The sequence below is a fragment of the Eucyclogobius newberryi genome, unplaced genomic scaffold, assembly GCF_026437365.1.
Source record: "Eucyclogobius newberryi isolate DKJ021-1_F unplaced genomic scaffold, fEucNew1.0.hap1 SCAF_10, whole genome shotgun sequence".
Taxonomy (NCBI): domain Eukaryota; kingdom Metazoa; phylum Chordata; class Actinopteri; order Gobiiformes; family Gobiidae; genus Eucyclogobius; species Eucyclogobius newberryi.
The window spans coordinates 23,693,973-23,709,706 of record NW_027315724.1 but is presented as its reverse complement, the minus strand read 5'-3'; the positions used below and the strand labels follow the sequence as shown (position 1 = coordinate 23,709,706).

General features: G+C 41.6%; 1 protein-coding gene across 1 annotated transcript; it reads left to right on the top strand.

Moving 5' to 3' along the window:
* Positions 1–8,901: 8,901 nt before the first annotated feature.
* On the top strand, positions 8,902–15,256 carry LOC140369581 (caspase-1-like). The gene is made up of 9 exons (XM_072456959.1): positions 8,902–8,953; positions 9,823–10,104; positions 13,064–13,345; positions 13,428–13,636; positions 13,709–13,885; positions 13,957–14,206; positions 14,545–14,688; positions 14,759–14,868; positions 14,941–15,256. The coding sequence occupies exons 1-9, from the start codon at positions 8,950–8,952 to the stop codon at positions 15,052–15,054; spliced, it is 1,572 nt and encodes a 523-aa protein (XP_072313060.1). The 5' UTR covers positions 8,902–8,949; the 3' UTR covers positions 15,055–15,256.
* The last annotated feature ends 478 nt before the right edge of the window (positions 15,257–15,734 follow it).

Below are 15,734 nucleotides of genomic sequence, written 5' to 3'. Positions count from 1 at the left end.
GTGATGAACGTGCGTTAGATGCGGTTATACGAAGGGTGTCATCGCGATTCAGGAGACATTTCCTGTGTTCGGGGACGGATAACGCTGAACACGCCTTGTTGACATGGGCTACGTAATATCCGGTTAAGCGTGTTGCGGTTTTTGCGTCCCTTCTGGGTTTATGTGATTGGTTCTGTCTCTGCTCTCTAAACTCCGCCCTAGAAATTGAAACGCAGCTGTCGAGCCCCAGACCCACACACAGTTTTGATAAGTAGTTAGCCAAAACGTGTTGGGAATGGCTGGTCAGGCAAGCCACCTACTGTAGTTGTACGTAAAATGAGAAAGAAAGCCTTGTCTCTCTCCCCTTGCGGCATTAAGGTGCAACATAAAACAATGACTACCGTACTTTTCAGACTTCAAACCGCTACTTTCCCCCCACGCTTTGAACCCTGCTGCGGTCATTATAGCGGTGCGCCTAATATATAGATTTTTACTGGCAAACGGCCACCAGGGGGCAATCTAGCATGAAGCCAACTGAAAAGGTACATTTACCGCCACTTACTGTAGTTGTACGTCTTCAAAGTGTGTGTTTTATGCTATACTGTATTAAAAAGAAAACACATATCTTCTTCTTCTATGGTGTTTTATGGCAGCTGTTATCCATGGTTTCATGTTGTTTTTTGGCGGCTGGTATCCAAGTGTTACATTGCCGCCAGACTTTATTCTTCAGACTTTATCCTTTAGATGTTGTTGTTGTTGTTGTTGTTGTCGCCGTTGCCGTTGCCGTTTTATGGCGGTTGGCATCTAAATGCCACACCACCGCCAGATCCTGTATTCACCAGACCTTATTCCAGCTGGCATTCTATCATGCCAGACTGTATTCTTTAGAAGTTCTTCTTCCATTACTTTGGAGTTTCAAAGCCCACAAGTTCAGAGCACATTAGAACATCCTATATAAACGCCTACCCAACACCCTGTGCTGTATAAGTTGATATTAGTGTACTTCCAAAGCACCGAACGTCAAAGAGGGCGAGGAAGGTGAAGAAGAGTCTCCCTGGAATAAAGCCGGTTGGTCTCTGACACAACAACTATTCTAGTCACAAAAACACATCATGACCTCATGGGCTTTGTAACGCCAAAGCGATGGGAGGAGTACTTTTACGGACTACGACAGAGTCTGAGGACTACGAAACGTCTGAGGAATAAAGTCTGGCGGTAATGCAACACTCGGATGCCAACCGCCATAAAACAACAACAACAACAACAACAACAAGTTGATATTAGCTTGCATCGCAAACTTAAAGGAGTCACTGGGAGGGCGCCGCAGTTTGTTGTTCAAGAGCTCATCGATAGGCATTCAGATGATGTATTTATTTATACCGATGGGTCTAGGGATCCTGAGAGTGGGCGTACTGGCGCTGCTTATTTCGTGCCTGACCTGGAGGTGGCGGTCAAGAAGAGGTTAACAGATCGCCTTTCTGTTTTCACCTTGGAACTCATAGCGATACGGTTAGCGTTGGAATGGGCGGAATCTACTTTAAAGTGTTGCGGCATTGCGGTGGCCTCTGACAGCCTTTCTGCATTGCAAAGCATTAAATCTGGGAAGTCGGATTGCAGACAGGATGTTTTGTATGGCATCTTCTGTCAGATACTCTCCCTGTCCAAGAAGGATGTGAGAGTTTCCTTCATTTGGGTTCCTGCTTATGTGGGGACAGGAGCCGGAACAAACTTCCAAGGAGCTATAGTAGACAAAGCCACACTAAGATCACCAACCCCAGCAAGTCGCGCTTTCGCATTTCCTTCCCAGCAAATAACCATACTGTCAGTCTCATTCTGTCCCCCATTGTCTCTGAGAAATTCCCTTACAGGGTGCAAGCTTGTATGACCTTGCACATTCACCCAGTAAGCCAACAGAAGTTCTAATCTCCGGAGCCGTAACGGCAATTCTCCCAAGTCAACCTGCAGCATCGAGACAGGGGAGGTCCTAAAAGCCCCAAAGCAAGGCTTGTGCTTGTTCTACATCAAGCTTCTTTAAGTTAGTCTCAGCTGCAGACATGTAGGCAATACAGCTATAATCAATAGCTGCCCTCATTATAGCCCGATAAATATTCAGGAGCAACCTTCTGCTGGCCCCCCAGTCCTGGTCGGATAGACAACAAATCAAGTTATTCACCTTGTCGCATTTACCACTGACCTTATCAATGTGCTGTCGCCAACTAAGCCTCTTGTCAAAGGTGACCCCCAAGAACCTCACTTCCCTGACCTGTTCGAGTACTTGCCCATGCAGTCTAAGGGAGACGTCCCTATGCCCATTGAAGAAACAAATCACTTGAGACTTCTGTACGGACAGTTTAAACTGTCCACATTTCTTCAAATGTCTCACGCCCCCCTTGGCACAGCTCTGTGCCCCCCCATATGGACATGCCCCACACTTTGAGAAGCTCTGCTCTGAAGTAATAATAAAGCATTTACTAAAATAACATTTAGATAAGGTTTCAAATGTAAAATAAATCAATATTTATTAAATGTGGATCGGGGATGGAAGACGTTCTGGACGGCGTGGAGGAGCAGCCTTTTCTGCCTGCACGTGCCCGGAAACGTAAAAAGTCCCTTAGCTCGTCCGAGGGTTCTGGGAATGAGCAGCAGGATGAGGCTGAAGCTATTGATATCCGGGGTGAGAGCAGAGACTGTAAGGTGATCATAAAGCTTGCACAGGATAGTGCATCCTTTAAGGAGTGGAATTCAGTGGCATTGTCAAAGAGCCTAACTGTAGCTGTGGGAGTGATCAAGAGTGTGAGTGTCCTTAGAGATGGCTCGCTGCTGGTCGTGTGCAAGGACGCGGCTCAGCAACGGAAGGCGATTGGAGCTAAACGTCTGGGTGGAAAGGACATTCTTGTGTCTGATGCTGAAAGAAACACGGTCAGAGGAGTTATCGTAGGTGTCCCTACGGCGACGTCTGTGGATGAAGTTAAGGAGAATTTGACTGGAGTTACGGTGGTGGACGCTAGGCGTTTGAAGGTGACCCGGTTTGGGGTAAGATGTGACAGCTTGTCGGTAATGGTAACACTTGAAGGGAGGTGCCTGCCTAGTAAGGTGTTCATTGGGTACATGTGCTATAGCGTCAGGCCATATGTTCCGCCGCCCCTGCGTTGCTTTAAGTGCCAGCGCTTTGGGCATATTGCAGCGGTCTGTAGAGGGAAGCAAAGATGTGGTAAATGTGCAGGAGACCACGAGTATGGGAAGTGTGACGTGGGTGCAAAACTGAAGTGCTGTAACTGTGGGGAAGAACATAGCTCTGCCTTCGGGGGATGCAGGTTTAGCAAAAGAGCTGCTGAGGTGCAGAAAATAAAGGTCTCTCAAGGTATATCCTATGCAGATGCAGTCAAGAAAGTTTCAAGTAACGAGTTTAGAGTAAATACAGAGAGAGGAGCCAGCGCTGCTCCCAGCCAGGGCGAAATGAGAAAGGCCAGCGTGGCTCCCAAGAAGTGTGAAGGTTTCAAGAGTGGAGGTCCCAAGTGTGCAGGTTCCAGAATTAATGAGAATACCCTGGTTGTGGATAGAGAGGATTTTGTACTCTTTATGGTGGATGTTGTAAACTGTGCTGCTCAGACTCAAAGCAGAACTGAAAGGATCAGGATCATTGCTAAAGCTGCAGGGAGATTCCTTGGAACAAAGGAGCTTGATTGGGCAGATATAGAAAACAGGCTAAAGGCGCTAAATGGGAGTCGGAGTGATGGGGGTCTGCTTGTGGGGAGTCAGAGTGATCAGAGTGACGAGATGGGGGTGGGGGTGGACTCCTGTCCTCGCCCAGTCTCGTAGACGCACGGCTACCAAGCAGCGACATCAGTGGAAATATTAAAGCCTATAGAATGAAGCCTAAAGAATAAAGCTGTACGGTGGAAGCACCGAACGTCAAAGAAGGAGAGGAAGATGAAGAAGAGTCTCCCTGGAATAAAGCCGGTTGGTCTCTGAAGCAGCAACAGCTGTTCTAGTCACAAGGACGTGTCGTGACCTCATGGGCTTTGTAACGCCAAAGCAATGGAAGGAGTACTTTTACGGACTACGACAGAGTCTGAGGACTACGACAAAGTCTGAGGAATAAAGTCTGGCGGTAATGCAACACTTGGATGCCAACCGCCATAAAACAACAACAACAACAACAACAACGGACTACGACAGAGTCTGAGGACAAAGCACTGGAAGTCAAGGCACTGGAAGAAGAACTTTTAGGACTACGACAAAGTCTAAGGAATAAAGTCTGGCGGTAATGCAACACTCGGATGTCAACCGCCATAAAACAACAACAACAACAACAACAACAAGTAAGCAACACATCATGACCTCATGGGCTTTGTAACGCCAAAGCGATGGGAGGAGTACTTTTACGGACTACGACAGAGTCTGAGGACTACGAAACGTCTGAGGAATAAAGTCTGGCGGTAATGCAACACTCGGATGCCAACCGCCATAAAACAACAACAACAAGTAAGCAACTACAGCCTCACACAAACCCTGTGACTGGAATGTAAGAACGTTCCGCAGATTGAACTCCCGCCCATTATTCCGAAATCACAACGCCAACCCAGTCCTTTCTCTTTCATAGGCCGCACAGCGAATCAGCACATGCTCGACAGTCTCTGGCACCTGACAGTGATTACACAGACCGGTCGGATGTTTGCCTATCCTTCTCAGTGACCAATTGAGTCCAGTATGGCCCATCCCAGCAAAGGCCCTTTCCTCCCCCGCGTTCCTGCCCATGGATCTGCAAGGACCAACACTACCCTGTATGTGATAAAGATGCCGTTCAGTATCACAATGACTCCAAAATTCCTGCCAAAGGCCATACACGTGACTCTTGATAATAGGCTTGATTTCAGATTTGCTTAACTCAACCGTCACATCAATTGATGGCCGCCTAAGGGAACGTTTAGCCAGCGAATCAGCCATTTCGTTACCATCCACCCCCACATAAGCAGGAACCCAAATGAAGGAAACTCTCACATCCTTCTTGGACAGGGAGAGTATCTGACAGAAGATGCCATACAAAACATCCTGTCTGCAATCCGACTTCCCAGATTTAATGCTTTGCAATGCAGAAAGGCTGTCAGAGGCCACCGCAATGCCGCAACACTTTCTGAGGAATAAAGTCTGGCGGTAATGCAACGCTTGGATGCCAACCGCCATAAAACAACAACAACAACAACTTTAAAGTAGATTCCGCCCATTCCAACGCTAACCGTATCGCTATGAGTTCCAAGGTGAAAACAGAAAGGCGATCTGTTAACCTCTTCTTGACCGCCACCTCCAGGTCAGGCACGAAATAAGCAGCGCCAGTACGCCCACTCTCAGGATCCCTAGACCCATCGGTATAAATAAATACATCATCTGAATGCCTATCGATGAGCTCTTGAACAACAAACTGCGGCGCCCTCCCAGTGACTCCTTTAAGTTTGCGATGCAAGCTAATATCAACAGGAGCCGGAACAAACTTCCAAGGAGCTATAGTAGACAAAGCCACACTTAGATCACCAACCCCAGCAAGTCGCGCTTTCGCATTTCCTTCCCAGCAAATAACCATACTGTCAGTCTCATTCTGTCCCCCATTGTCTCTGAGAAATTCCCTTACAGGGTGCAAGCTTGTATGACCTTGCACATTCACCCAGTAAGCCAACAGAAGTTCTAATCTCCGGAGCCGTAACGGCAATTCTCCCAAGTCAACCTGCAGCATCGAGACAGGGGAGGTCCTAAAAGCCCCAAAGCAAGGCTTGTGCTTGTTCTACATCAAGCTTCTTTAAGTTAGTCTCAGCTGCAGACATGTAGGCAATACAGCTATAATCAATAGCTGCCCTCATTATAGCCCGATAAATATTCAGGAGCAACCTTCTGCTGGCCCCCCAGTCCTGGTCGGATAGACAACAAATCAAGTTATTCACCTTGTCGCATTTACCACTGACCTTATCAATGTGCTGTCGCCAACTAAGCCTCTTGTCAAAGGTGACCCCCAAGAACCTCACTTCCCTGACCTGTTCGAGTACTTGCCCATGCAGTCTAAGGGAGACGTCCCTATGCCCATTGAAGAAACAAATCACTTGAGACTTCTGTACGGACAGTTTAAACTGTCCACATTTCTTCAAATGTCTCACGCCCCCCTTGGCACAGCTCTGTGCCCCCCCATATGGACATGCCCCACACTTTGAGAAGCTCTGCTCTGAAGTAATAATAAAGCATTTACTAAAATAACATTTAGATAAGGTTTCAAATGTAAAATAAATCAATATTTATTAAATGTAAATCATAATTTCGAATTGTTAAAACATTTAAAAAACTATAATTAAATTGTGCATTTAAAACACATTTAACAATAAATGACCTTTAAATGTGTGTGTCCCTCGTGCAAATAATGCCAAAAAATCGAATCTCAGAAAAACTATTTCAGGCGTCAGACCAAATAACCTAAGAAAAATATCACTTACAAATGATACAAATAAACAAATACATAAGCATATAAAATGTGGACTGCTAAACATTAGGTCAATTTCCTCCAAATCGCTTTTAGTAAATTAATTAATTAGTGATTATAACATAGATCTTCTAGCTCTAACGGAAACTTGGCTTCGACAAGATGATTATGTCAGTCTAAATGAGTTCACCCCACCCACCCATGTTAACTTTCAGACCGCCAGGAGCACAGGCCGAGGTGGTTATGTGGCAGTGATCTCACACATGACACAAGCCTACTCACAGGTCCTAAAATTAACAATACATTTCACTCATTTGAAAGCCTCAACCACACGTCCAAATTGGAGAAACCAAGGAGTTTTGTTCATAGTAATCTACCGACCTACTGGTCCCTATTCAGAGTTTATAACAGTTTTCTGACTTTATATCAAACATAGTGTTAGCCTGGGATAAAGTAGTTATAGCTGGAGACTTCAATATCCACGTGAACGTGAGTTATAACTCTCTGAGTAATGCCTTCAGCACCCTGTTGGATAGCATTGATATTGCTCAAAATGTAAATAAACCGAATCACAGTCATAAGCATTTGAATTTCCGAATTACCTTTCAGTTTATTCTTAAAGATTATCCTGCCCCACGGAATAAAGTTGTAATGAAAAGGACAATATTCAAAAAATCTATCTCAAAGTTCAAAGAACCAAGCCAATATTCAGTGACATGTCATGTGATCCTACTGAGAACAGCTTTAGTCCCAGGGTAAGTGACCAATTTGTTGACTTGACCATGAATTCCCTGAAGTCTGCGCCTGATGTTGCAGCTCCGTTAAAACCGAAGGTCATTAGGCTAAAGTGCGCCTCCCCATGGTACAACGAATAACTGCGTTCACATAAACAAAGAGATATAAAGTTAGAAGGATCATTTCGTCGCTCTCACACAGAAGAATCCCCAAAAGTATGGAAAAAGCACTGTAGCCATGGTAACAAACTGTCACAGCGCAGTAGAGCCCTCAATCCCAGCTTCTCTCAGCTCTGATGTTTTCCTTCTATTTTCTAACAATAAAATAAAAACAATCAGAGTTAAATGAGATGAAATTACTCCCATTATTAGCCCTGAACAAGCCCAAGCTGTAAAACTAGTGTCCCTTTCAATCCATCAGTAAATTTAGAAGGTTCACAGCTGTTGATCAAGCAGAGATAACTTCAACCATTATGTCCTCTAAAACCTCAACTTGTGTCCTAGACCCCATTCCAAGCAGACTCCTCAAAGACATTCTCCCCCTAATTATAGACTCTATTCTTAATATAATGAACACTTCACTAGAAAATGGTTAGATTCCACAATCCTTCAAACATGCAGTCATTAAACCGCTTTTGAAAAAGTCTAACCTAGAGCCTGACTTATATTATTGGTAAACTACAGACCTATTGCTCTAAAATCCTTGAAAAAGTTGCAGTTAAACAGCTTTGTCGCCATCTACAGGACAATGACTTATTTGAAGTTTTCCAGTCAGGGCTCAGAATCCACCACACACTGAAACCACGCTAGTTAAAGTCACTAATTATTTGTTATTAGCTGTGGACAATGCAGCTAATAATAAGCCCTAAATTTCGTGTGTGTGTGTGTGTGTGTGTTTGTGTGTGTGTGTGTGTGTGTGTTTGTTTGTGTGTGTGTGTGTGTGTTTGTGTGTGTGTGTGTGTGTTTGTGTGTGTGTGTGTGTGTGTTTGTTTGTGTGTGTGTGTGTGTGTGTGTGTATGTGTGTGCGTGTGTGTGTGTGTGTGTGTGTGTGTGTGCGCGCGTGTGTGTGCGCGTGTGTGTGCGCGTGTGTGTGTGTGTGTGTGCGTGCTTGAAACAATGGTTGTAAAGCAGATAGGTCCGGCGAACACACACACATAGCAGACTGACACAGAGGATGGAGCCCTGCCTCTTGTGGGGGGGCTCGGCCAAAGATTGGGGGTTTTGTGGAACTTTTGTACTGTAAAGGTCAGAGGTCAGAGGTGAGATTGCGGAGGTGACAAACAGACGTAATGACATGCCTCCCTTGTAAACTACCTGGATTCTTGAACTTTCTTAAATACAGAAAAAGATCTCAGTTCAGTCATCATTTTAGAACAGGAACCACAGGAACCAAAAGAATCGAGAAGAGAGGAGACGAAGACTCTGGGTGATGACAAAAAGTCAAACGAGGAACTCCAACAGCGGCGGACACACTTCTTTCTTACAATCCGCTCGCCATTGTTCCATATGAACTCAAAAAGATTAAAACTCGAAATGACGAATTTAACACTCGAAATATTACATTAAAACTCGAAATTCTAACGATTAATGTACATTTTTTTACATTTAAACTAAAAGTTGTCTTTTCAACTTGAAATTAAACTTATACACTGGAGAAAATCATTGAGGTGAAATAGGAAAACCATCCCACTTTTTCAAATCATACGTCACAGAAGGAAAAGGAAGCGCATTTTTAAAACTTTGTGTTCGAACGGCACTGTCGGCTCTTGACTGAAAATGGGTAAGTTTGGCACTGATTGGCATGAGAACGTTGGTCTAACTGGTGAGAATGTAGGTCTAACTGGTGAGAATGTAGGTCTTACTGGTGAGAATGTAGGTCTAACTGGTGAGAATGTAGGTCTAACTAGTGCGGGGATAAATTAATGTTAATGTGCTCTAAAGAAAAGCGTTTTGCCTTTCTTTTACTTTCACTTTCATTTTGGTCTTTATTTAACATTCATTTTTATTTGATGTACATGCATTTGGGGACTTTGTACTGTGATATTAATTTGAGGATTTGTTTATATTTTGGGTATAAGATAAGAAATGCCTTTATTTGTTCACACAATGGGGAAATTCCAGTGTTGCAACGCAATGAGATACAGAAGAAAAGAACAGATAACTTAAAGGAAGTTTTAAATAACACTCTTAATAGAAAAACTCTTAAAAACAAAAATAAACAAATAAACAAAACTCCTATGGACAGAACCTCTCATATTCTTAATAAGAAATAGAGAAAAGAAAAAAAAGAAAAAGATAAAATAAAAATGAGCTAACATAAGACAAAATAATATTAATAATAGTGGTAAAGTAAACACTCTTATTATACAGTACATTAATTTATCCTGCTATATCTGGTTACTATTTGAGTTGTTTTAGTGGCGAAATCAAGATTTAATGGTTAAATATTTTCTGTTTTCGTGGAAAAGAATCATTTGCACGTTCAAAAACATTGTCCATCAGTATTTTTGCATGTATTAAAAGGCGTGAGTACGTTGGCTTGAACCGAGAATCTCTCAGCTGAAGTTAAGCATATCCACTCTGTTCCTTAGCCATTGAGCACACTTTCTTTGACCTTACCTAACTCAACATATTTGTTTTCTTTTATAGAAGCTCTTGCAAAGCTGAGGACTAAGTTTGTAGAGAAAGTGTCACCGGAACTAGTTAAGCAACTTCTTGACGACCTGCTGGAGGATAAAATCATCAACTCTGGAGAGAAAAACTCAATAATTGAAGAGAATCCATCAACGTCTGACAAAGCAAGGAAACTTATAGACACAGTGAAGAATAAAGGAGATAAAGCCAGTAAGAAGCTGCTCAATCATCTCAAAGAGCGTGATGAGACTCTCTACGAAGAGCTGTGTGAGTCCTGTGGTCTCACTGTACGATGTGGTAGGTTTTAGCCTCATCATGTGCACAGACTTGTTTTTATATTGGACATAAATGACACGTCTCTGTAATAACTGTGTTGCAGCTACACAGGAGTCCCAGGAACAACAAGAAAGACATTAACTTTCAAGTCATTCTTCCTGATGGTGTGCAAGGTGCAAAAATGTTTTTTATGTCTGATTTGGAAAGTCCCTCCTGCATTCTGTTGCTGGCTGGTCAGGAGACATTTTTGGTCTACCCATCATTGCTAAAAATAGGTACTTTATTTTGTGGTAAAATTTTAAGTGGCTAACTGAAAACTATCATCACTTAAATGCAAACAGAACTCAGATTAAGTAACATCTTGGTTCTCTGGGCTCCACGGCCATAACCAGCCTCAGAAACCTGTTATATTTTATCAGGCCGTGCCATTAGATGTGTGTTTTACTTGTTTTTTTTTATTAAACCGCTCTTTAAAGACTTGTGCAAAACTCTGTCCCATATCACTCCGGTTTTATCATCATTTTATTACTTATGTGATTTGTATCTGTGAAAAGTGCATTACATAACGTTTATTTACTTCAGAACAATGTCCTTTGAACTTACAATACAAACCGTGTGCAAGTTGAACTCGTTCTAGTTGTACCTAATGTCAAATACTGCTTTTCACATCAGCACTTCTTTCAGAATTCCTGTTTGCATCACTATGATGACGTCCCAGATAATCATTCTTTTATGTTAAATGGTAGGTAATTATGAAAAAAGAAAAGACAATGATGATGCAGCTTGACGTAATGATGATCAGGATTTGACACGGTTCTATTGACCTTAGAAATAGGTTTATTTAGTAGTTAATATAGTCTTGAACTCTTGTGTGTGTCCAGTTTGTTTATGGTGTGAAAACAAACAGAAAGTGTGTTTTTAGAAAGATGCCATATTCACAATACTATACAAGGCAACAAGTACAAGCCTATTTAATTTTTTTATCCTATAGCAGATTTAAATAGTTTTTATTTTATATATGTTGTTTCGTGTTCATTGTTTCATGTTGCACCGAATCACCAAAGCAAGTTCTGATATTTGTGAATTCTGTTCATTAGCAATGGCAATAAACCTTTTCTGATTTTGATTCGCTGGTTTCCTGTTTGGACCTAACGACACTGGGTCGGCCTCAGCTTGATTTCCACTAAAATGCAAAAAGCGCAGAAATTCTGCAATATGGCTCAGTTCAAGCCTGTCTCTGGCAGGACAGCCTCCAGCAGTCATCACAGCATCCATAACATAGTTTTTTTTGTAGACTTCCAGCCAAATCATCTTCAAATGTCATAAGTTTGTCGGAGCCATCTATGTGCCAGACTTAGGTTGAACCCCGACTGTGATATATTTGTCTTTGTAGTCTGTTTCTTGAATGCAGATCAACACCTTCACTATTCAATAATCGTAGTAAAACACAAATAGTCTGTCTGTCCGTCATAATATGCTTTACCCGGCATTATTGGTTACCCGACTGGCTGGTCAGGAGACATTTCTGGTGCATCCATCATAGCCATGGCACTGACCAGATGTGTCAAGCTGCTGCTCCATAAATGCTGACTCTCAACATCTGGTTCATTTCCACGCAGTGTTGAGATAATTTAGATTTTTTTGCTGTTGAGATAATTAAGATAATATTGCCTACTATTATATTGTTTGTACACACACACACACACACGCACGCACGCACACACACACACACACACACACACACACACACACACACACGCACACACGCACGCACACACACACACACACACACACATACACACAGAGGTCAGGCGAGTGTCGGATTACAGACACATAGCAGACTGATCCACATAGGAACTTTTGTAATGTAAAGGTCAGAGGTCAGAGGTGAGATTGTAAACTACCTGGATTCTTGAACTTTATTAAATACAGAAAAACATCTGAGTTCAGCCTTCATTTTAGAACAGGAACCACAGGAACCAAAAGAATCGGGAAGAGAGGAGACGAAGGTCAAACGAGGGTTCCTCTGGAGAACAAAGGAACTCCAACAGCGGCGGAGACACTTCTTTCTTACAATCCGCTCAAAGGAGCGTTTGTTCGCCATTGTTCCATGTGAACTCAAAAATATGAGATTAAAACTCGAAATGACGACTGCAACACTGGAAATATTACAATAAAACTCGAAATTCTGACGATTAATGTAAATTTTTTCACGTTTAAACTAAAAGTTGACTTTTTAACTTTAAATTAAACTTATACACTGGAGAAAATCATTGAGGTGAAATAGGAAAACCATCCCACTTTTTCTAATCATACGGATCATACGTCACAGAAGGAAAAGGAAGCGCATTTTTAAAACTTTGTGTTCGGCGCTGTCGGCTCTTGACTGAAAATGGGTAAGTTTGGCACTGATTGGCATGAGAATGTTGGTCTAACTGGTGAGAATGTAGGTCTAACTGGTGAGAATGTAGGTCTAACTGGTGAGAATGTAGGTCTAACTGGTGAGAATGTAGGTCTAACTGGTGTGGGGATAAATTAATGTTAATGTGCGCTTTTTTTTACTGTCTTTTACTTTCACTTTCATTTTATTTAACATTCATTTTTATTTAATTTACATGTATTTGGGGACTTTGTACTTTCATATTCATTTGAGGATTTGTTTATATTATGTGGTACTTATTTCATTTTGGGTATATACAGTACATTTATTTATCCTGCTATATATGGTTACTATTTGAGTTGTTTTAGTGGCGAAATCAAGATTTAATGGTTACATATTTTCTGTTTTCGTGGGAAAAAAATCCTTTGCACATTCAAAAACATTGTCCATCAGTATTTTTGCATGTATTAAAAGGCGTGAGTACGTTGGCTTGAACCTAGAATCTCTCAGCTGAAGTCAAGCATATCCACTCTGTTCCTTAGCCATTGAGCACACTTTCTTTGACCTTACCTAACTCAACATATTTGTTTTCTTTTATAGAAGATCTTGCAAAGCTGAGGACTAAGTTTGTAGAGAAAGTGTCACCGGAACTAGTTAAGCAACTCCTTGACGACCTGCTGGAGGATAAAATCATCAACTCTGGAGAGAAAAACTCAATAATTGAAGAGAATCCATCAACGTCTGACAAAGCAAGGAAACTTATAGACACAGTGAAGAATAAAGGAGATAAAGCCAGTAAGAAGCTGCTCAATCATCTCAAAGAGCGTGATGAGACTCTCTACGAAGAGCTGTGTGAGTCCTGTGGTCTCACTGTACGATGTGGTAGGTTTTAGCCTCATCATGTGCACAGACTTGTTTTTATATTGGACATAAATGACACGTCTCTGTAAAAACTGTGTTGCAGCTACACAGGAGTCCCAGGTCCAGCAGGAGTCCCGGGTCCAGCACGAGTCCCAGGTCCAGCAGGAGTCCCAGGTCCAGCAGGAGTCCCAGGTCCAGCCGGAGTCCCAGGTCCAGCAGGAGTCCCAGGTCCAGCAGGAGTCCCAGAACTGGTCCTCCACACTTAAAAAAACCACAGAGACATTTTGGAGAAAAAATGAAAACAATCAAGATGTAGGCCTTTCTTCAAACAAAATAAATGTAATTAGCCTGTATTTATTCATTTATTATTATCATTCTTTATAGATATATCCTGTGACCTTAAAGGCGTCAAAGAACCGCGTGGCTCTGCTCATCACTAATATCACTTTTGCGGATGAGAAGCTAAACAGAGCTGGAGCAGAGAAAGATGAAGAGAATATGAGTATATTACTCACTGATCTGGGATATGAAGTGTTCAAACACACAGACCTCACTGCGAAGGTAACTTTATATAGAGGCACATTAAGTGAAGTGTAGTTTATTTTTGTTTATAATTGCTACTATTTTCAAAGCAAATGGATGAGGCCCTGGTTAAGTTCTCCAAGCTTCCGAAGCTCAAAGAGACGGACAGCGTGATTGTGGTCATCATGTCCCACGGCAAACGAGGCTTTGTCCTCGGTGTCAACTACAAATCAGACGCTTCTTCAGGAGAGGAACCAGATGAACTGCCCATCGACAACATTTTTAGTCATCTGAATACAGAAAACTGCCCAGATCTGCTGAATAAACCCAAGATCGTCATCATCCAGGCCTGCAGAGGAGGCGAGTCTAATTCTACAAGACATAACTTAAGATTCTGTGTGGTTTTCTTATGCAAAATATACATTCCTGTTTTTGTTTCATTCACACCCCTGCTAAAAATATTATTTATAGATAAGGTATGTATTTGGTCACATTTACAGTACTGAACCTCATGTTGTTTAATAGTAGTGTAAAGAAAAGTGTTACCTGCCTTTTCAATGACAGATGACGTATGCAAAACCAAACAAATCTTTATGACATTACAAGGAACAGAAGCCAAAAAACGAAGGCCGTCTGTTATTATAATTTCATATTCAGGCAAAACAAAGTTAGAATTTCTGATATGATTTGATTTCCAGAGAAAAGTGGGAGAGTGTTAGTGTCTGACTGTGTGAAGGCAGATGATGTTTCTGAGTCTGCAAGAGAAGAAGACCTTCAGGAGGATACAATTCGTCCTGAACATATAGAGAAAGACTTCATTGCTCTTCTCTCTTCTACTCCTGGTCAGTCAAATGATATATAATCTATCATAATTATGGGTCATAATACAACAATTACATTCTTTTTTTATAGGTAATGTTTCATACAGAGACCCATCAGAAGGCTCTCTTCTTATCCAGGTCATTGTTCAGGTTTGGAATACCTTTGCACACGACTGTGACATCGAGGAGCTCTTCCGAAAGGTTGGTTGTATTTACTTTGTAATAAGTTAATTCTGGTGTCATGGTTTTATAACAGAACTCTTATGAATGCAGGTCATGAAGGAATTTGAAAATCGATCTCTTCGGATTAGGCAGATGCCAACTAAAGAGAGATGTACTTTAACTCGTAAATTCTATCTATTCCCTGGTGTAAATCACTTCAGCTAAAATTCATTATTCCAGATAGCTACTTTATTTTGTGGTAAAATTTTAAGTGGCTAACTGAAAACTATCTTCACTTAAATGCAAACAGAACTCAGATTAAATAACGTCTTGGTTCTCTGGGCTCCACGGTCATAACCAGCCTCAGAAACCTGTTATATTTGACCAGGCCAATTTTTTTTTTTTATGTCTGATTTGGAAAGACTATTCATGCTTTTATTTCATCACGGCTTGATTGCTCTTACTCTGTTTTTTACTTGTTTTTTTATTAAACCGCTCTTTAAAGACTTGTGCAAAACTCTGTCCCATATCACTCCGGTTTTATCATCATTTTATTACTTGTGTGATTTGTATCTGTGAAAAGTGGATTACATAAAGTTTATTTACTTCAGAACAATGTCCTTTGAACTTACAATACAAACCGTGTGCAAGTTGAGCTCGTTCTAGTTGTACCTAATGTCAAATACTGCTTTTCACATCAGCACTTCTTTCAGAATTCTCGTTTGCATTACTATGATGACGTCCCAGATAATCATTCTTTTACGTTAAATGGTTGGTAATTGTGAAAAAAGAAAAGACAATGATGATGCAGCTTGACTTAATGATGATCAGGATTTGACACGGTTCTATTGACCTCAGAAATAGGTTTTATTTAGTAGTTAATATAGTCTTGAACTCTTGTGTCC